Source organism: Scyliorhinus torazame, chromosome 4, assembly GCF_047496885.1.
Source record: "Scyliorhinus torazame isolate Kashiwa2021f chromosome 4, sScyTor2.1, whole genome shotgun sequence".
Classification (NCBI taxonomy): Eukaryota; Metazoa; Chordata; class Chondrichthyes; order Carcharhiniformes; family Scyliorhinidae; genus Scyliorhinus; species Scyliorhinus torazame.
This window is the reverse complement of record NC_092710.1, coordinates 174678960-174699733: the sequence shown is the minus strand read 5'-3', so window position 1 is coordinate 174699733 and position 20774 is coordinate 174678960. Positions and strand designations below refer to the sequence as shown.

Genomic DNA, 20774 nt, shown 5'->3' with positions numbered 1-20774 from the left:
GCTCACTCCCCCACCTTATCCCTCCTCTTAACCCCATAACCCCACCTAACATTTGAACTCTAAGGGGCAATTTAGCATGGCCAACCCACCTAACCTGCGCATCTTTGGACCGTGGGAGGAAACCGGAGCACCCGGAGGAAACCCACGCAGACACGGGGAGAAGGTGCAAACTCCACACAGACATTCACCCAATGTCGGAATTGAACTTGAGTCCTTGGTGCTGTGAGGCATCAGTGCTAAACACTGCACCATCCTGCCACCTCAGGGACAAAATTAACATTGTGATTTTTAGACAATATATTTAATGACTTTTGATTTTAGGGTATATAGCAGAGGAAATTGTGATTCGATCTTTCAAAATTCTGATTATAGCTAGATTATGATTGTATAGAAGTGTGATCCGGGAGAATATGGAATTAGGGAGGAAAATACTAAAATAAGATAAGTTGATTGGTGAATTACAGAACGAGGAAACAGCTGATTAACAAATGGAGGCATTTCAGCCAATTTTCCTGATCATTTCCCCTCCAAACAGGTGTTCTTAACTTCCCACCTCCTTTTCCAGATCATTCACTGGTTGGGTGCCTGAGTACAGCGGTGTCCAGAGAACATGACGCTGCAGTTGGCCTGCACTACTGCAGTACACAGGGCTCTCGAGAGTCCCAAGGTCAGGCCAAAAATTGAAAATAAAGCTACTTTATTAAATTACAGTGCTGCCTACCACTCCACCTCATCCACCTCCACAAGATCATTAGATGGAATTGAAACTTTCTGGCCATCCATTTCTATCAGTAGTCAGATGTTTCTGATGTCCGGAGCTGACCATACATCTGCAGGCTCAATTTAGGACAGGAACGTCTGGTGATCTTGGAGCTTGAACTGGAGCAGTATGTTCTTGGTGTTCATACTTCATTATTTGTATTCATTGTACCATTTTCTGGGATCTGAAGCTTTCTTATCCTTGCCTTAGAGTATTACGTCCTTTCTCTTCCCTGCATCTTGTTGCTCTAATCTGTTGTCAAGGAAATATATGAAGCCAGACAGAAGGAGACCATTCAACTCATCTAGTTTGCACGGCGATTCAACTAAATCATAGCTGATTACTACCTGAACTTAATTTACTTGTCATTGTTCCACATCATTTAATATACTTTCAGAACAAAGATCTCAGTCTTGCAAGCATTTTATTAATGTCAGTTCTGGGAAAATTGCTGAAAGAACAGTTGACTAAATATTTCAGTGACAATACTAATTTGGAATGTAGTAAATAGTAAAATTAATCTCTTACCTGCGGAGAACTCTCATCAGCCTTAGTTGCTAAAATGCAAAAGTCTCCACATGTAGTTATTGAAATCAGACTCCTTACGTATTTTACATACTTTTCATTGTTCTTGGTGTCCCAAAAGACTACACAGTATTCCAATCGATCTGGTCTGGTATATGCATATACTACTGTGTTGGAGCAATAACCCCACTGCCAAAAGACAAAACTTGGATCAGTATGTTTGCGTAAAATAACAAAGTTACTGTTGCATGAAAGAAATGTACTCTTTTGACCCCATAAATCATTAAAGTGGCAGACACAAAATATTAGCATCAGGTACAGTAAGTAATTAGTAAGATAAATGGAATGTTGGCCTTTATTTCAAGGGGGTGGCGTATAAAAGTAGGGAAGTCTTGCTACAACTGTCCGAGGTGTTGGTAAGACTAAATCTAGAGAACACCATACAGTTTTCATCTCTTTATTAAATAGTGATATTACCTGCATTGGAAGTAGTAGATTAATTCCTAGGTTTTAGGAGATGTCCTATGCAGAAAGGTGGAGTAGGTTGGGTCTATACTTTTTGGAGTTCAGAAGAATGAGAAGTGATCTTATTGAAACATACGAGAAAATGAGGAGAATTGACAGAATAGATACGGAGAGGATGTTTCCCGTCGTGAGGGGATCTAGAACTAGTTTTAGAACAAGGAATCTGTGACTTGTTCACATAAGGAGATATTAAAACAGTTGACTAAAACTTGGACAAAGAAGAATATTTTAAAGAGGGGATCAAAAAAAGAGGACTGCGAGTGTTTTGGAGAGGGAATTGAAGAGCTTAAATCCATCAAAGCTGAAGGCATTGCCACCAATTTTGAAGCAATTACAAACAAAGATAAGGCCAGAATTGGAGGAACGCAGAGATGGCTTGTAGGGCTGAACGGAGTTACAGAGAAACGGAGAGGTGAGATCATGGAAAGATTTGAAAACCAGGACAAGAATTTTGAAATTGAGTTATTGCCAGACTGGGAGCCAATATAGGTCAGTGAGCACAAGGGAGATGGTGAATAGGAACTGGTGCAAGTTACGAGATGGGCAGCAGGGGATTGGAGGAGCTCCAATATACAGAGAATGCAAAATGGAAGGCAGACCAGGAGTCCACTGGAATAGTTGAGTCTAGAGGTAACGAATAAATGATGAGCATTTAAGCATCAAATGAGCTGGATCAGGAGCAGAGACAGGGGATGTAGAAGACATGGAAGTAGCCACCCCCATCCCAATCAGGCACAGAGTGTTTAAGAACAAGAGACCACCTTCAGAACCCCCAATAAGGTTTGCTGGGCAGCTTCCCCAAGTGCCAAGTCCCTTGCCTGCCATTGGTTGAATACCAGTGGCAGGATGAGGACTTTAACTGGCCACTTAAGAGCCTTAACTACAAGCCTTCCTGCCTGGACTTAATCAGAGGGAAGATGGCGAGATCCCGACCTGCACAATCTTTAACAACACCAAATGCAAGCATTTAACGTGAAGGAAAAAATGCCTACTTAACTTCAGAATACACAAAAATATTTCGGGATAGTAATAAGTTTTACCTTGTAATCCGGTCTGATGTTGGCAAAATAAATAAAAGAATCAACAGCAAGGGCAATTCTCAGCCCTCCTCCTTCCCATGATGCTGCATACATCTGCTTGCCAGACACTTTTAATGTGCGCAAATGCTTGAAGAAATGGGCAAAGTGAGAAAAATATCAAGTAACATACAACATGGGAACATCCTTCAAATTTAGCAATTGCATTATTAGTCTGAAATTTATGTTTATCATGATTATTTAATGTATTTTGAATTATTTCATGTACTCTTCAACCCCAATGGATAAATAAATTAAGGGACGATTGTATTTAGATAGTGTACATTATTTTCTTAGAAAATCCTAAAGCATTTCACGACCAATTACTTTGTTAGCTACTATGGCAGACAATCAGTACAAGCAAGAATTTAATTTGCTTAAACTATGCTAACGATTTATTTAGTTCAACTGCTTAGAATATCATCTCAGTTATTCAGGCTGTGTAATTCCGAACACGCATTACCCTTCTCTTTTTTTCTAAAAGCTGGGTTTTTTTCATTCAATGACATATATAGTTGACTTGGGCAACCGCCAACCGTCTTCCAGTGAAAAGGATGGCCTGAGCAGTCGGACGCAAGGTAGCTCTCCTCCGAGGAACAAGAAAATAGGCACATTTATTCGAAATTAGCCCACAGAAACCAGACTAGAACATCCCCTCACCCTCAACAACACAATGATTAGCAGAAGCTGCCATGAAGCAGCAGCTCCAGAGAAACAAAAAACGGCAGTAAAGGACAGGAGAAGCAAGCGAGCGGATCAGTGGGCACACTAGGCGGGGTGGTCCCCATCCACAAGAGAGAGAGGGAGACAAGCGCCCACCCCATCATCCCCCCCCCCCCCCCCACCCACCTACTGACGGAGAATGGTTGGAAGACGTTCCTCACAAAAGAACTGAAGGAACTGAAGAAAGAAATAAAAGTCAAAATCAAGGCGACAGTCAAGGTGGCGGGGACGGAAACGTGGCCCTCAACAACGTGGAAAAGTGACTAGAGGCCCAGGGAAATACAATCAAAGAATTGGAGAAAGCCTCAACGGACCAGAGTGAACAAATCATTGCCCGAGAAGCCAAAATAAAGAGATTGGTGGCGACTCAGGGGAAGGTGAAGGTCAGGAGAACCGGTCGAGGCACCAAAATATTAGAACAGAAGTAACCGAGGGCAGGGACCCAACGGACTATGTGGCCCAGATGCTGGGAAACCTGGTGGGGAGGGACAGCTTCTCCAACCCACCAGAGATCGACAGGGCCCATAAGTTGCTCCTGCCAAAACCCAAGGCTGGGGAGCAGCCAAGAGCGATCATCAGCAAGTTACACCGGTACCAAGACCGGGAACGAATCCTACATTGGGCCAGGCAAACAAAAACCTGCAGCTGGGAGGAACATAGCATCATGGTCAGGTCACAGGACATTGGGGCGGACCTGGCAAAGCGCCGGGCAGTATTTAATAGAGTAAAGTCAGCCCTGTACAGGAACAAAATCAAGTTCAGGATGCTGTACCCAGCCAGACTTTGGGTAACATACCAGGGAACATTATTTTACCTGCCCTGCAGATGTGGACAAGCTTGTCCAAAAGAATGGACTAGATAAACAACAGAACAGGCCGCGATAAAGCAGACACCGGCGAGACAAAGAATGTTAAAGGACAATTTGCACGGGACGTACCGCCTCTATCTGAACCGGGCAACTTGTTCATAGAAGAGGGGGCGAGAGCAGCAGAGCACCGGAGAGGGTGAGGAGGAGACAGAGGGGAAGTGAATACAGTGAGCGCAGGAGGGGGTCGGGCCAACCCCAGGAGGAGGGCCACCACACTAGCAGGAAGACTAATGCCAGGATGAAGAGTGAGGGGGGGGCTGCAGCACGTCTCGCACTAGGGAATGTGTGTACCTGGCAAGGGGGGGGGCAGCCACTTTGGAGGGACCCTAAACAAAGGGAAACCCCAGAGTGCAAGGGCTCACCCACATAGAGTACGCATAGTTGGCAGCCATGCTGGTGCCCCCTGGACAAAGGAAACCCCGGAGCACAGAGGTCCAGCCTCATGGTGAGAACGTGGCCATTTTGGATGACCCCTTAACAAAGGGAAACCCCGGAGTGCAGAGGCGCATCCACAAGGTAAGCATGGTTGATCCCGCAAAGGGGAGTGGAACAAAAAAACCCCATCAAATTAATCACCTGGAAAGTCAGGGGACTTAACAGGCCAGTGAAAAGATCCAGTGTCTTCACCCAACTGAAAAGTATGAAAGTCGACATAGTCTTCCTCCCGAGAGCCACACCTGACGGAGAAGGACCAACTGCGGATAAGAAATGGCTGGATGGGACACACATTCATGCTAGAGGGCAAGAGCAAGGGGGGTTACTGTACTGCTTAGTATGAGGGCAATATTTACCGCGAAGAGGACAGTTACGGACCCAGGGGGACAGTATGCTATGGTCAGCAGTGTCCTGGACAGGGCGCCAGTGGTCCTGGTGAATGAGTACGTGCCCAACTGGGAAGATGCGGAATTATAAAGAGGACCATGGTGGAAATCCCGACATAGACACCTAGTTCGTTGTGGTGGGGAAATCAATGCTTCCAGGGAAAGTAAGAGAGGAGTACTCCGTGATCGTAATCTCAGATCAAGCTCCACGCTGAGGTTGGAGAAGGGGTGTGCCCAATGCCCCCCCATGGAGGTTAGACACAGCTCTTCGGGCCAACAAGGTCTTCTGCCAGAAAATATCACAGGCCATAGACGAGAGTATACAACTAACAGCCGGAATGGGAGGTCTCACCCTCCCCATTCTGGAAGGCGCTGAAGGCTGTGAACAGAGGAGAAATTATCGCCTACAAGGCACGCAGAGATAGGGAAGAGAGGGCGGCTGGGCAACAACTGGTCGACTCCATACTGGAGGTAGACGGACGGTACTCCGTGGCCCCAACCGTCGAGCTTCTGGTGGAGAGAACAAAGCTAAAAATGGAATTTAACCGGCTATCTACCAGGAAAGCAGCGCACCAACTCTACCAGACATGGGGGACATTCTATGAATACGTAGAAAAAGCCAACCACCTGCTGGCTCACCAGCTGAGAAAGCAGGCAGCCATGAGGGAAATAGGTCAGGTGAAGGATTACAAAGGCAGACTGGTAGATGAACCAAAAAAAGGTCAATGAAGCATTCAAGGTCTTATATAGAGGGCTGTAAACCTCCGAACACCCTGACGGGGACTCAGGGATGAAGCAGTTCCTCAAGGGACTGGACATGCCAGTCGTGGGGGAGGATAGATGGAGGGGGCTGGAAGCACTACTCGAACTGGGAGAAGACGTGACTTCGGGTGGCAGCCATGGAGCGAGTGATCGCTTATTTGGTAGCTCCCGCTCGTGGTGCACCTTTGAGACCTTTTTCCCCAACTTATGGAGGATTTGATCAGCAAAATAGGAGGTTGGTGAGGTAGAGGAGAGGAATTCCCCACCAGTGTATGGATCCATGGACCAGAAGTGGTCTGAAAAGGAGAGATCGTTGGTCAACGAGAGTGGAGTCTGCAGCACAGAAAAATATGGCAGAGGCTCAGGGACTTGGATTGCCGGCCCAGTGGTCAACGGAGCAGGTGCTGAACTTCCTTCAGAAGAGCTTTGCCAAGCAAAGACAAGAGTACCTGGACCCGATTAAGATGGAAATTGACCGGGTGGAGCAAAGATTGGAAGCCAAGGGGCAGGCGATTCAGAAGGTGGAAGAGGTGGTGGCTGAGGATCAGCTAACCGCGATGGTGGCGGAGATGGGGCTGATGAGGGACCAAAAGGCTGCAAGAGAAAGTGGAGGATCTGGAAAACAGGTTGCGCAGGCAGAACTTGAGGATCACTGGACTCCAGGAGGGCAGCGAGGGATCGGACGCAGGGGCTTATGTGGCGTGTATGTTCGAGAAGCTGCAGGGGGAAGGTGTGTTCACTCGGCCCTTGGAGGTGGACAGGGCGCACAAAGCGCTTATGAGGAAGCAACGGATGAATGAGCCGCTGAGGGCGATGGTGGTATGAATGCACCAGCTCCTGGACAAGGAACAGATCTTGAGGTGGGCCAGGCAGACAAGGAGTTGCAAATAGGAAGATAACGAGCTGCCCATTTACCAGGACATGGGTGCGAACTGGCCAAAAAAAGGGCGAGCTTCAATAAAGTTAAATCGGCCCTCTTTAAGAAGGGGGTGAAGTTCGGTATGCTGTATCCAGCTCGTTTGCGGGTCACTTACGAGGGCCAAGAACTTTATTTTGGATCGCCGTAGGAGGCAATGAACTTTGTTAAGAACAGGGGACTGGCAGGTAATGGAGGACATTGAACATAGGGGCAAGTAATTCTGTACCTATGCTGCTAAATTTATTTTCTCTTTGGGTTCTTTACTGTCACTTGTAGCAATTTTTGGGCCGTTGCTCAGTTTTGTATGCGGCTGAACTTTGTTCTTAATGGGGGATGGTAGGTCGAATTTTCTTCTTTGTTGGGGATTGTTGTGTTTTGCATATGTGTGTTCGAGCTGGGGTGGGGAGTCAGTGGGGGGTAGGTTGCTTGGTGCCATGGGCGGGGGCTACCAGGCTAGCTGGGCGGGCCAGTAAAGAGAGCATGCGTGTTCGCGCACTTGAAGAGTTTCATGGAATTTACAGTGCAGAAGGAGGCCATTCGGCCCATCGAGTCTGCACCGGCTCTTGGAAAGAGCACCCTACCCAAGGTCAACACCGCCACCCTATCCCCAATACTCAGTAACCCCACCCAACACTAAGGGCAATTTTGGACACTAAGGGCAATTTATCATGGCCAATCCACCTAACCTACACATCTTTGGACTGTAGGAGGAAACCGGAGCACCCGGAGGAAACCCACGCACACGGGGAGGATGTGCAGACTCCGCACAGACAGTGACCCAAGCCGGAATCGAACCTGGGACCCTGGAGCTGTGAAGCAATTGTGCTTTCCACAAGGCTACCGTGCTGCCCCAGTTTGAAGGTGGACGTGGCAATAGGAGACACACCCGAGGGTAGTGGATCTGACTCGGTTGAGGAAGGGGTGGGTTGGGCAGGTGTTTCATTCGGGGCTAGACTCTAAAACTAGGGGGGTTGCTATCTTGATCAAGAAGCGGGTGTCATTTGAGGTAGGGAGTATAGTGGCGGACACGGGGGGGTTATGTTATGGGGAGCGGGAAGATAGAGGGGATGCCGGTGGTATTAGTGAATATCTATGCAGCAAACTGGGAAGACGCAGAGTTTATGAGGCGGGTGTTAGGGAAGATTCGCATAGGTTGATCATGGGGAGGGACTTTAATATTGTCATTGATCCCAGGTTGGATCGGTCGAGTTCAAGGACAGGGAGGGTGCCAGCCGCGGCGAAGGAACTAAAAGGGTTAATGGAGCAGATGGGTGGGGTAGATCCGTAGAGGTTCGGACGGCCAAGCGTGAAGGAGTTTTCTTTTTTCTCCCATGTTCACAAAGTGTACTCCCGGATTGATTTTTTCATTTTGAACAGGGCTTTACTGGCGGGGGTGGTAGATGCCGAGTATTCGGCAATTGTTGTGTGGACCATGCCCCACACTGAGTGGATTTACAGGTGAGCAAGGAGGGGCATCAGCGCCCACAATGGAGATTGGATGTAGGACTGTTACTGGATGAGGAAGTGTGCGGGTGAGTGATGGAGGCCATCCAGAATTATTTTGAGATAAATGACATGGGGGAGGTTTCGGCAGCAATGGTATGAGAGGCTCTGGAGGCAGTAGTTAGGGGGGAGCTGATTTTGATACGGGCTCATAGGGAGAAGGTGGAGCGGGCGGAGATGGACAGGCTGATTGGGGAGATGCTCCAGGTGGACAGAAGGTACTCTGAAGCCCCAGAGACGGGGTTGTAGAAGGAGCGGCAGAAGCTGCAGATGGAGTTTGGTTTGATATCTACAGAGAAGGTGGTGGGGCAGTTGAGGAAGGCAAGAGGGCGATATAAGAGTATGGTGAGAAGGCCAGTAGGATTCTAGCACACCAGCTCAGGAAAAGGGAGGTGGCCAGGGAGATGGGACGAGTGAAGGACAGAGGGGGGAACACGGTTTTGGACCCAGCGGGGGTGAACGGGGTGTTCAAGGAGTTTTATAGTCGGTTGTACGAGACGGAGCCCCCAGCTGGGGTGGAGGGGATGAGGCAGTTTTTGGAGGGATTGGAATTTCCGAAGGTGGAGGAAGGATTGGTGGAGGGGTTGGGAGCCCCAATCGGGATTGTAGAAGTAGTAGAGGGATTGGAGGCCATGCAGCCGGGTAAGGCCCCGTGACCGGACGGCTACCCAGTGGAATTTTCTGAGAAGTTATCTGGGATGCTGGGCCCACTGCTGGCGAGGGCATTTAATGAGGCAAGGGAATTGGGTGTTCTTCCCCCCAACAATGTCACATGCCTCGATCTCATTGATCCTGAAGCAGGAGAAGGACCCAGAACAATGCGGGCCATCAGACCAATCTCCTTAAATGTAGACGCCAAATTGCTGGCCAAATTCTGGCTTCGAGGATAGAGGACTGTGTTCCGGGAGTGACAGGGGAAGACCAGATGGGGTTTGTCAAAGGCAGTCAGTTAACGGCCAATGTTAGAAGGTTCTTGAATATAATCATGATGCCCTCCGAGGGGAGGGAGGTGTAGGTAGGCCTTTGACTGGACCGTTGAGAGGTCCTGGGACGATTTGTGTTTGGGCAGGGGCTTTGTTGACTGGGTTCGGTTGCTGCACCAGGCACCGGTGCAGACGAACCGGGTGAGCTCGGACTACTTTAGGCTGCATCGGGGGGACAAGGCAGGGATGCCCCCTCTCCCCACTGTTGTTTGCGTTGGCCATGGAGCTATTGGCGATGGCGCTGAGAGCGTCAAAGGACTGGAAGGGGCTAGTCCGGGGTGGTGGAACACAGGGTCTTGTTGTATGCGGACGACCTACTCTTGTATATTTTTGACCTGTTAGAGGGGATGGGAGAGATTATGCGGATCTTAGGGGAATTTGGCCAGATCTCGGGGTACAAAATGAATTTGGGTAAGAGCGAGGTTTTTGTGATCCAGGCGAGGGGGCAGGAGAGGAGACTGCGGGAGTCGCCATTTAAAGTGGTGGGAGGGAGTTTTCGTTACTTGGGTATTCAGGTGGCACGGGGATGGGAGCAGTTACATAAATTAAATTTGGCCCGGTTGGTTGAGCAAATGAAGGAGGGCTTTTGGAAGCCGGACATGCTCCCATTGACACTGGAGGGGAGGGTACAGGGTACAGACCGTAAAGATGGCGGTTCTCCGAGATTTTTGTTTGTTTTCCAGTGCCTCCCTATTTTAATACCAAAGGCCTTTTTTAAGCGTGTGAATGCAGTGATCTCGGGGTTTATATGGGCATGTAAAGCTCCGCGAGTAAGGAAAGTGTTGCTGGAGCGGCATTGGTGACGGCTTCTCTGCTGTTCTCTTCTCGCCGACCCGGTACTCCACAAGCCCGGTGGTAGTAGTGGCTCTGAGAGTTTGGGGGCAGTGGCGAAGGCACATGGGAGTGGAGGGAGCATCAGTGTGGGCTCCAATTTGTGGTAATGACGGATTTGTCCCGGGGAGGTTGGATGGGGTTTTCAGAGGTGGCAGAGAGCGGGGATTGAAAGGCTGGGAGATCTGTTTATTGATGGAGCATTCCCTGTTTGGAGGATCTGGAAGAGGAGTTTGAATTGCCGGGAGGGAGTGGATTTGGTTATCTGCAGGCGAGGGATTTTGTGCGAAGGCAGGTTTCGACCTTTCCGCTTCTACCGCCACAGGGGATACAGGACAAGGTAGTCTCTAGACCAGGAGGGGGGCGCAGAAGATATCAGAAATCTATAAAGAACTTATGGAGTAGGAGGAAACCGAGATAGGTGAGATAATGCATAAATGGGAAGATGAGTTGGGAAAGGAGTTAGAAGCGGGTCTGTGTGAGGATGCTCTGAGCAGGGTCAACGCGTCCTCATCATATGCCAGACTCAGCCTGATACAATTCAAGGTGGTTCACCGGTCACACATGACGGTGGCCCAGATGAGCAGGTTTTTTAGGGTGAAGGACAGGTGTGCGAAGGGTGCAGAAGGGCCCGCAAATCATGGCCACATGTTTTGGGCATGTCCGAAGCTTAAGGGATTCTGGCAGGGATTTGTAGATGTCATGTCCACGGTGCTAAAAACGAGGGTGGCACCGAGTCCAGAGGTGACGGCTTTTGGAGTGTCGGAAGACCCGGGGGCGACATTTTGGCCTTTGCCTCCTTGGTAGCTCAGAGACGGAACTTATTAGCGTGGAGGGACTCTGAGTCCCCAAAATCGGGTATGGGCTATCGACATGGCTGGGTTTCTCAGGCTTGAGAAAATTAAGTTCGCACTGAGAGGATCACTGTTAGGGTTCGTTCAGAGGTGGCAGCCATTTATCAACTTCTTTGGGGAAAACTAAACTGTTAGCAGATTCAGTAAGGGAGGGGGGGTTAGGGATTCAGGGGGGCAGGGGGAGTTAGGTTAGTTTAGTTCAATTAAGGCGGGAACAGTGAGAAGAGATGGAGGGGGTAGAACATAGAGCATAGAACAATACAGCGCAGTACAGACCCTTCGGCCCACGATGTTGCACCGAAACAAAAGCCATCTAACCTACACTATGCCATTATCATCCATATGTTTATCCAATAAACTTTTAAATGCCCTCAATGTTGGCGAGTTCACTACTGTAGCAGGTAGGGCATTCCACGGCCTCACTACTCTTTGCGTAAAGAACCTACCTCTGACCTCTGTCCTATATCTATTACCCCTCAGTTTAAAGTTATGTCCCCTCGTGCCAGCCATATCCATCCGCGGGAGAAGGCTCTCACTGTCCACCCTATCCAACCCCCTGATCATTTTGTATGCCTCTATTAAGTCTCCTCTTAACCTTCTTCTCTCCAACGAAAACAACCTCAAGTCCATCAGCCTTTCCTCATAAGATTTTCGCTCCATACCAGGCAACATCCTGGTAAATCTCCTCTGCACCCGCTCCAAAGCCTCCACGTCCTTCCTATAATGCGGTGACCAGAACTGTACGCAATACTCCAAATGCGGCCGTACCAGAGTTCTGTACAGCTGCAACATGACCTCCCGACTCCGGAACTCAATCCCTCTACCAATAAAGGCCAACACTCCATAGGCCTTCTTCACAACCCTATCAACCTGGGTGGCAACTTTCAGGGATCTATGTACATGGACACCTAGATCCCTCTGCTCATCCACACTTTCAAGAACTTTACCATTAGCCAAGTATTCCGCATTCCTGTTATTCCTTCCAAAGTGAATCACCTCACACTTCTCTACATTAAACTCCATTTGCCACCTCTCAGCCCAGCTCTGCAGCTTATCTATATCCCTCTGTAACCTGCTACATCCTTCCACACTATCGACAACACCACCGACTTTAGTATCGTCTGCAAATTTACTCACCCACCCTTCTGCGCCTTCCTCTAGGTCATTGATAAAAATGACAAACAGCAACGGCCCCAGAACAGATCCTTGTGGTACTCCACTTGTGACTGTACTCCATTCTGAACATTTCCCATCAACCACCACCCTCTGTCTTCTTTCAGCTAGCCATTTCTGATCCACATCTCTAAATCACCCTCAATCCCCAGCCTCCGTATTTTTTGCAATAGCCTACCGTGGGGAACCTTATCAAACGCTTTGCTGAAATCCATATACACCACATCAACTGCTCTACCCTCGTCTACCTGTTCAGTCACCTTCTCAAAGAACTCAATAAGGTTTGTGAGGCATGACCTACCCTTCACAAAGCCATGCTGACTATCCCTGATCATATTATTCCTATCTAGATGATTATAAATCTTGTCTCTTATAATCCCCTCCAAGACTTTACCCACTACAGACGTGAGGCTCACCGGTCTATAGTTGCCGGGGTTGTCTCTGCTCCCCTACTGAATTATGTTTACATTTGTATCTTTTGTTGTTATAAAACTATAAATACCTTAATGAAATGTTTGTTAAAAAAAAAAGAACTGGAAGAAGTCATGGAGAGCATCAGCTACATGCAGGTGGGGAAGACGCCGGGATCAGATGGGTTCCCGGCAGACTTCTACAAATGATTTGCGGTAGCACTGGCCCCGCACCTGCGGGAGATGTTTGCAGACTCACTAGCGAGAGGTACATTGTCTCCTACACTAGCACAAGCCATTATGTCGCTATGCAAGAAAGAAAAAGTCCACACCAAATTTGGATCCTTCAGGCCCATTTCGCTTCTCAATGTGGATGCGCAAATACTCGCAAATATCCTGGCCATACGATTGGAGAACTCCGGACCAGAGCTGGTCGCAGAAGACCAGTCGGGCTTTGTCAAGGGTAGACCAGCAAACAGTGAACTCAACGTAATAATGACTCCATCCAGGAGAGAGAACACCAGAGGTGATCATCTCCCTGGATGCAGCAAAAACCTTTGGCAGATTCGAATGGAAGTACCTCATTGAGGTACTAAAGCGGTTTGGGCTGTGGACAGGTTCACCTCCTGACTGAAACTCCTGTACAATGCCCCCATGACAAGCATACGGACCAACACCACCAACTCTGAATACTTCCAGCTGTGCAGAGACACAAGGCAGGAATGCCCGCTGTCCCTGCTCCTATTCGCCGTGGCAATTGAACCATTGGCGGTCCCCCTCAGAGCAGCGGAAAACTGGAACGGAATCCAAAGAGGAGACAAAGAGCACAGAATCTCACTCTATTCAGTCAATCTGGTCCTCTACAACTTGGACCCGCAAAGCAGCATGGAAGGGATCGGATCATGAAGCTCCTGGGAGTTTGGAGTCTTCTTGGGCTACAAGCTCAACCTGAGCTAGAGTGAAGTCTTCCCGGTGAACCCGAAAGGGGAGGGGCAGAGTTAGAGGGACTGCCATTCAAGCAAGCCCAATGCAAATTTCGCTATTTGGGGATCCAAATTGCCCACGACTGGATATGGATCCACAAATGGAACATGACCAGTCTGGCGGGGAAAGTAAAAAAGGACCTGCAGAGATGGGACACATTCTTGATCTCCCTAGTGGGGAGGGTGCAGACGATCAAGATAAACGTGCTGCCCAGGTTCCTCTTCTTGTTCAGATCCATATCAATCTACATCCCCAAGGCCTTCTTTAACTCAGTCGATAAAATGATCATGCCCTTTGTCTGGGGGTAGGGGTGAGGGGAGGGAGTCATCCCAAACCTACAATACTACCACAGGGCAGCGATAGCAGAAAGAGTGAGGGAATGGGTGAAGGAACCGGAAACGGAATGGGTCAGGATGGAGGAGAGATCCTGCACAGGGACAACCCTCTTGAGCCCTGGCCACAATGGTAGCCCCTCCAGTCAAGCACACAACAAGCCCAGTGGCGGTAGCTACACTCCGAATCTGGAACCATATGCGACAGCACTTTGGCCTAACCAAAGTGTCCACTATGGCCCCCATCTGCGGTAACCACCTTTAAGAGGTGGAGACGGGATGGGATGACGCTGACTGTTAGGGACATCTGTACAGAGGCCATACTAGCAATGCAAGAGAAACTGACAGAAAACCACAACTACCCAAAGGGAATGAACTGCGACACCTACAGGTAAAGAACTTCCAATGCAAGATGGCAACATACACACGGATGCTGAGACATTCAACGTCAGAAGAACTACTGGACGCGATCAATCTGGGTGGGGGGGAACTGCGGGAACCTGTACGCACGACTGCTAGATGGGGCATGGTCCTCACTGGACGAGACATGGGAAAATGGGAGGAAGAACTAGGGACTGAAATAGGGTGGGGACTCTGGAGTGAAGCATTGAACAGGGCCAACTCCACCGCACGGTGAAGCCTCATGCAACTGAAAGTGGTGCACAGAGCACACATAACCAGAACCCGAATGAGCAGGTTCTTATCGGAGGTGGAGGACAAGTGTGAACGGTGCCAGGGAGGCCCTTCCAACAACACCCACATGTTCTGGGCATGCTCCAGACTGGTCGGGTACTGAAACGAAAACAAAAAAAATACTGGACAATCGCAGCAGGTCTGACAGCATCTGTGGAGAGAAAAGGGAGCTAACGTTTCGAGTATCGTGATGACTCTTTGTCAAAGCTGGAGAGAACTGGAAATCCTATCAGAAAGAGCAATACTTCTTTAGGGTACTGGACAGCCTTCTGTGAAGCAATGTCAAGGTTGTAGGGGTGAGGGTGGAGCCAAGCCCGAAAGTGGCAGTCTTCACAGTATTAATTCAGTCAGAACTCTTTATGGGGAAAGGGGCTGATGCCTTGCCTCCCAAATCGCCCGCCGAAGAATCCTGCTCGGCTGGTTATCAGTTGCACCACCCAAAGGTGCAGACTGGCTTGCCGACCTGGCAGAATTTCTCCACCTGGAGAAAATCAAATTCACCATCCAAAGAGGGCTCCCACAAGACATGGAAGCCAGTCACCAACTTGTTCCAAGACCTGTTTGAAGCCAACAGCCAATAGACTAAGGGGAAGGGGGCGGTACACATAGGGGCCGCTAAAGAATAGGAAGGCGGAAAGGAGGGTAGGGGGCAGGGAGAGGGGGGAGCGGAAACAGCCAGGATAGACAACGGACAGCCAAGAACAAGACCACAAGGATAGGGCCCTGTGGCAGGGACAAAGGGTCCCAGGTCAGCCAAACCCTGTAAAAATGCAAAACAAACCAAGACGCCAGGGGAACACCTGTGGAGGGGGAGGAGAGGAAGGATGGGGCCATCCGACAGGGGGAGGAGTGGGAGGGGGAGGAGGAGGGGTTTATTCCTATGTGATGATCACTTTCTGTAAACTCTGTAAAAATCGTAAAAATCTTAATAAAAACATTTTTTTTTTTAAAGAAATTCCCACCAACCCAAAAGAATGTTACAAAGCCCCAAAGCTCTCACCTCACCAAAAGGAGTGTAGAACTGCACAACATTGATCTGCTTGTCTTGGCCAGCTGACACTTGGGAACCAGCAATAGCCAATACACTCCCACAGTAGTTCCACTGAATGCCAACCACATTTATGCCAGTATCAATCAGGACAGGATCTATCATGATAAATATGAGAAGATTGCGTTATTCACTCCAGATGTGGGTGGAGTTTCCACTTTAACAGCAATCGGAAAATTGCACACAATGTCAGCTCACACACTGGTTAATTTACGTTTCAACTTTCTACGGAGGTACATTAGCATTAGCACAAACTTAAAATCTTCCACAACGCAGTCCAATCAGGCAGTGTAATTCAACATATATTTCCTTTGTACAGAAAAACATTGTCATGTGTTTAAGAATTAGAACTTTTATTGAGATAGCTTGAAAATCAATTTATCACAAAAATTAGCTAGATTTTACACTCCTCCTCCATTGGGTTTGAAGACATAAAATCCAGTGAGTGGCATTCCCACCCCCATAATTAATCAACTCACTGTAAGAGGAAGATCAGCAAAGATCCCCATCCTCAATAAGTACAAAGACAAGACAGTTGCAGCAATCTTCAGCCAAGTGCTGAATGGATGATCCATCTTGGTCTCCTCCAAACGTTCCCAGCATCACAAATGCCAGCCTCCAGCCAATTTGATTCATTCCACGTGTTATCAAGAAATTGCTGAAGGCATTGGATACTGCAATGGCTATGGGCCCTGGCAATATTCTGGCAATTGTTCTTTTTGTGCTCCAGAACTTCCTGCACCCCTAGTCAAACTGTTCCAGTACAGGTACAACACTGGCATCTACCTGTTAGGTGAATTGGACATTCTGAATTCTCCCTCTGTGTACCCGAACAGGTGCTGAAGTGTGGCGACTAGGGGATTTTCACAGTAACTTCATTGCAGTGTTAATGTAAACCTACTTGTGACAATAATAAAGATTATTATTACCTGGAAAATTGCCCAGGTATATCCTGCCCACAAAACACAGGTTAAATCCAACACAGCCAATTACCACCCCTATAAATCTGTTCTTAATCCACAGGGATTAGTGCTGGGGGTTTTGCCATTATATAAATAATTTGGAGGAAAATATAACTGGTCTGATTAGTAAGTTTGCGGACGACACGAAGGTTGGCGTAATTGCCAGGGCTGTCAGAGGATACAGCAGGGTATAGATCGGTTGGAGACTTGGAAGGAGAGATGGAGTTTAATCTGGACAAATAGGAGATAATGCATTTTGGAAGGTCTAATACAGGTGGGAAATATACAGTAAATGGTAGAACCCTTAAGAGTATTTACAGGCAGAGGGACCTGGGTATACAGGTCCACAGATCACTGAAAGTGGCAACGTAGGTCAAGAAATGAAATGAAAATGAAAATCGCTTATTGTCACAAGTAGGCTTCAAATGAAGTTACTGTGAAAAGCCCCTAGTCGCCACATTCCGGCACCTGTTCGGGGGGGCTGATACGGGAATTGAACCGTGCTGCTGGCCTGCCTTGGTCTGCTTTCAAAGCCAGCGATTTAGCCCTGTGCTACACCAGCCCCTTAATAATTGCTTGTCACAAAATAGGCTTCAATGAAGTTACTGTGAAAAACCCCTAGTCGCCACATTCCGGCGCCTGTTCAGGGAGGCTGGTACGGGAATTGAACACGCACTGCTGCCTTGTTCTGCATTACAAGCCAGCTATTTAGCCCACTGTGCTATACAAGTCATTCTTGCCTTCATCGGCTGGGGCATTGAGTATAAAAGTTGGCAAGTCATGCTGCAGCTGTATAGAACTTTTGTGAGGCCACACTTGGAATTCTGGTTGCCACACTACCTAAAGGATGTGGAGGCTTTGGAGAGGATACAGACGATGTTTACCAGGATGTTCCTGATATGGAGGGCATTAGCTGTGAGGCGAGGTTGGATAAACCCAGCTTGTTTTCATTGGAACGACGGAGTTTATGGGCAACCTGATAGACGTCTACAAAATTATGAGGGGCATGGACAGAGTGGATAGTCAGAAGCTTTTTCCCCCCAGAGTCAATTACTAGGGGGAATAGATTTAAGGAGCAAGGGGCAAAGTTTAGAGGAGATGTGCGAAGGAAGTTTTTTTTAAACACAGAGGGTAGTGGATGCCTGGAACTCACTGCCGTGGAGGTGGTGGCAGTAGGTGAAATAGTGACGTTTAAGGGGTGTCTTGATAAATACATGAATAGGATGGGAATAGAGGGATAGGGATACCAGAAGTGTAGAAGGTTTTAGATTAGATGGCAGCATGGTCGGCACAGTCTTGGGAGGATTGAAAGGCCTGTTCCTGTGCTGTACTTTTCTTTGTTCTTTATTCTTTGATCATCAGAAAAGTAATGGAAGAGATCATCAGTGCTATCAGGTGGCACTTGCTTCGCAATAACCTACTCACTGACCCTCAGTTTGGGTTTCACCAGGGTCACATGTCCAAATGCAGCAAGACCTCAACAATATCCAGGCTTAACGAGGTGGCAAGTAACATTCATGCCACACAAGTGCCAGGCAATGACCATCTCCAACAAGAGCGAATCTAACCATTGTCTCTTAAGTGGATGGATCATCAATGCAGCACTCCTGACTGAAGATTGCTGCAAATGTTTTAGCCTTGTCCTTCAGTTAAGGCGATGGCATAGTAGTTTAATCAGTGGACTATTAATCCAGAGATTCAAGGCAATGCTCTGGGGACTGGCAGATGGTGAAATGTGAATTAAATAAAATACTGGAATTAAAAGTCTAATGATGACCACAAAACCATTGTTGATTGTCATAAAAACCCATCTATACTGTATTGGAGAAAAGTCATTAGAGCAGTGTTCTATTTATTTCAAAATTTTCTTATTCCATTTGTTATGTTCTGTGTTGTGGCCATAGTACAGATGCACACAGAACATCTAGTTCTTTGACGAGTAAAATAATTTTATTAAAAAGATCAACACGTGGAAAGATAACTAACAAACTATTATACAAATGGTAACAAAATAAATGAATTCAGTAAATTCTCCTGGAGCTACGTCTAGTACGACTTACTACCAACTGTCCGATATCTCGAGTCACATGATAGATTTCTAATGCTACCAGCTGGTTGGAGGTCGCACATATACATTGATGAACAACTGTAGACAGAACTGTACACAGACATATCACCACAATTCACAAGCATTTCTGTTCATTCAACTGTTCTGGAACAGATCCTCAGGCTTGTAACGCCTCATAACAGGCCAGAGAAAACAAGGCAGTTTTCTACATGATGGGCGAGATTCTCCGACCCCCCGCCGGGTCGGAGAATCGCCGGGGGCTGGCGTGAATCCCGCCCCCGCTGGTTGCCGAAGTCTCTGGCACCGGAGATTCGGCGGGGGCGGGAATCGCGCCGCGCCGGTTGGCGGGCCCCCCGCGCGATTCTCCGGCCCGGATGGGCCGAAGTCCCGCCGCTAAAATGCCTGTCCCGCCGGCGTAGATTAAACCACCTACCTTACCGCCGGATCAAGGCGGCGCGGGTGGGCTCCGACGTCCTGGGGGGGGGCGCGGGGTGATCTGGCCCCGGGGGGTGCCCCCACGGTGGCCTGGCCCGTGATCGGGGCCCACCGATCCGCGGGCGGGCCTGTGCCGTGGGGGCACTCTTTCCCTTCCGCCTCCGCCACGGTCTCCACCATGGCGGAGGCAGAAGAGACTCCCTCCACTGCGCATGCGCGGGAATGCCGTCAGCGGCCTCTGACGCTCCCGCGCATGCGCCGCCCGGAGATGTCATTTCCGCGCCAGCTGGCGGGGCACCAAAGGCCTTTTCCGCCAGCTGGCGGGGCGGAAATTCGTCCGGCGCCGACCTAGCCCCTTAAGGTTGGGGCTCGGCCCCCAAAGATGCGGAGCATTCCGCCCCTTTGGGGCGGCACGATGCCCGACTGATTTGCGCCGTTTAGGGCGCCAATCGGCGGATATCGCGCCGTTTCCGGAGAATTTCGCCCGTTAAATTCATAGTGTAACAAAGACAGTCCAAGCCTCTGTTTTGTTCAGGTCTTGCTGCATATGGACACAGGACTGCTTCAATAACTTCAGAAGTGGCAAATGGGACTGAACACTGCAATCATCGGCAAGCAAGCCCACATGATCAGGATGGTCACTGATGAAGCAATTTAAGACGGTAAGGCCTAGGACACTCCCTCAAGAAGTCTTAAAGCAATGTCCAGGGCCTGAAATAATTGGCCTCCAACAACCACAACCATATTCTTTTGGGCTAGGTTTGATCTAACCAGTGGAGAATTTCCCCCTGAATTGCTTGGACTTCAATTTTACCATGGCTCCCTGACACTACCCTCAGTCAATTGCTGCCTTGATATCAAAGGCAGTCACTCCCAGCTTATCTCGAGTTCAACTCAAAGTGAGCACGTTATTGCTGTGTACATAACGTATTTTTGCACTGTTTACAATACCTTCCATCACTTTGCTGAGATTGAAAGTAGACTGAGAGGGACAGTAATTGGCAGGATCAGATTTGTCCTGCTTTTTACAGATAGGGCATACCTGGGCAATTTTCCACATTGTCGATCAGGTAAATGCCATTCTTGTAGCTATGGGGCCCCACGCTGATGCATACAGCCAAAGAATAATGCAATTGCTGTTTGCTGCATGCAGAAATTAGTTAAAGCAGCAAGCAGCGCAAATTTAACGTACTGTCTACATCACAATGAACGATTGAGTTATTGTACACAGCAATGCTCACACCTGGTTTCAGTCATCCAATTTAATCCCTGTATATTCAATCCAATTTAAAGCTTACCGCCGGATCAAGGTGGCGCGGGTGGGCTCCGAGGTCCTGGGGGGGGACGCGGGGTGATCAATTGTGGAGAGTTACAAGAAATAAAGCGAATACCATCTGATCAGGCAAGACAAACACTTCATGGCTTTTGAAGTATAGTTACTACCGTAATGCTGGAAACAATAGCCAGCAAGCTCCCACAAATAGTAATGTAATAATGACCAGATAATCTATTTTTGTGT

At 48.4% G+C, this 20774-nt stretch overlaps 1 protein-coding gene across 9 annotated transcripts in view; it reads right to left on the bottom strand.

The window, feature by feature from the left end:
• Window positions 1-20774, bottom strand: part of wdr35 (WD repeat domain 35) — a 162675-nt gene that overhangs the window by 117282 nt on the left and 24619 nt on the right. For all 9 annotated transcript variants that reach the window (XM_072498896.1, XM_072498898.1, XM_072498903.1 and 6 more), the window contains exons 8-10: window positions 15743-15888; window positions 2851-2976; window positions 1289-1474 (exon numbers count right to left, since the gene is read on the bottom strand). In XM_072498896.1, the coding sequence (XP_072354997.1) occupies window positions 1289-1474; window positions 2851-2976; window positions 15743-15888 (458 nt within the window). The remainder of the gene's footprint in view (window positions 1-1288; window positions 1475-2850; window positions 2977-15742; window positions 15889-20774) is intronic.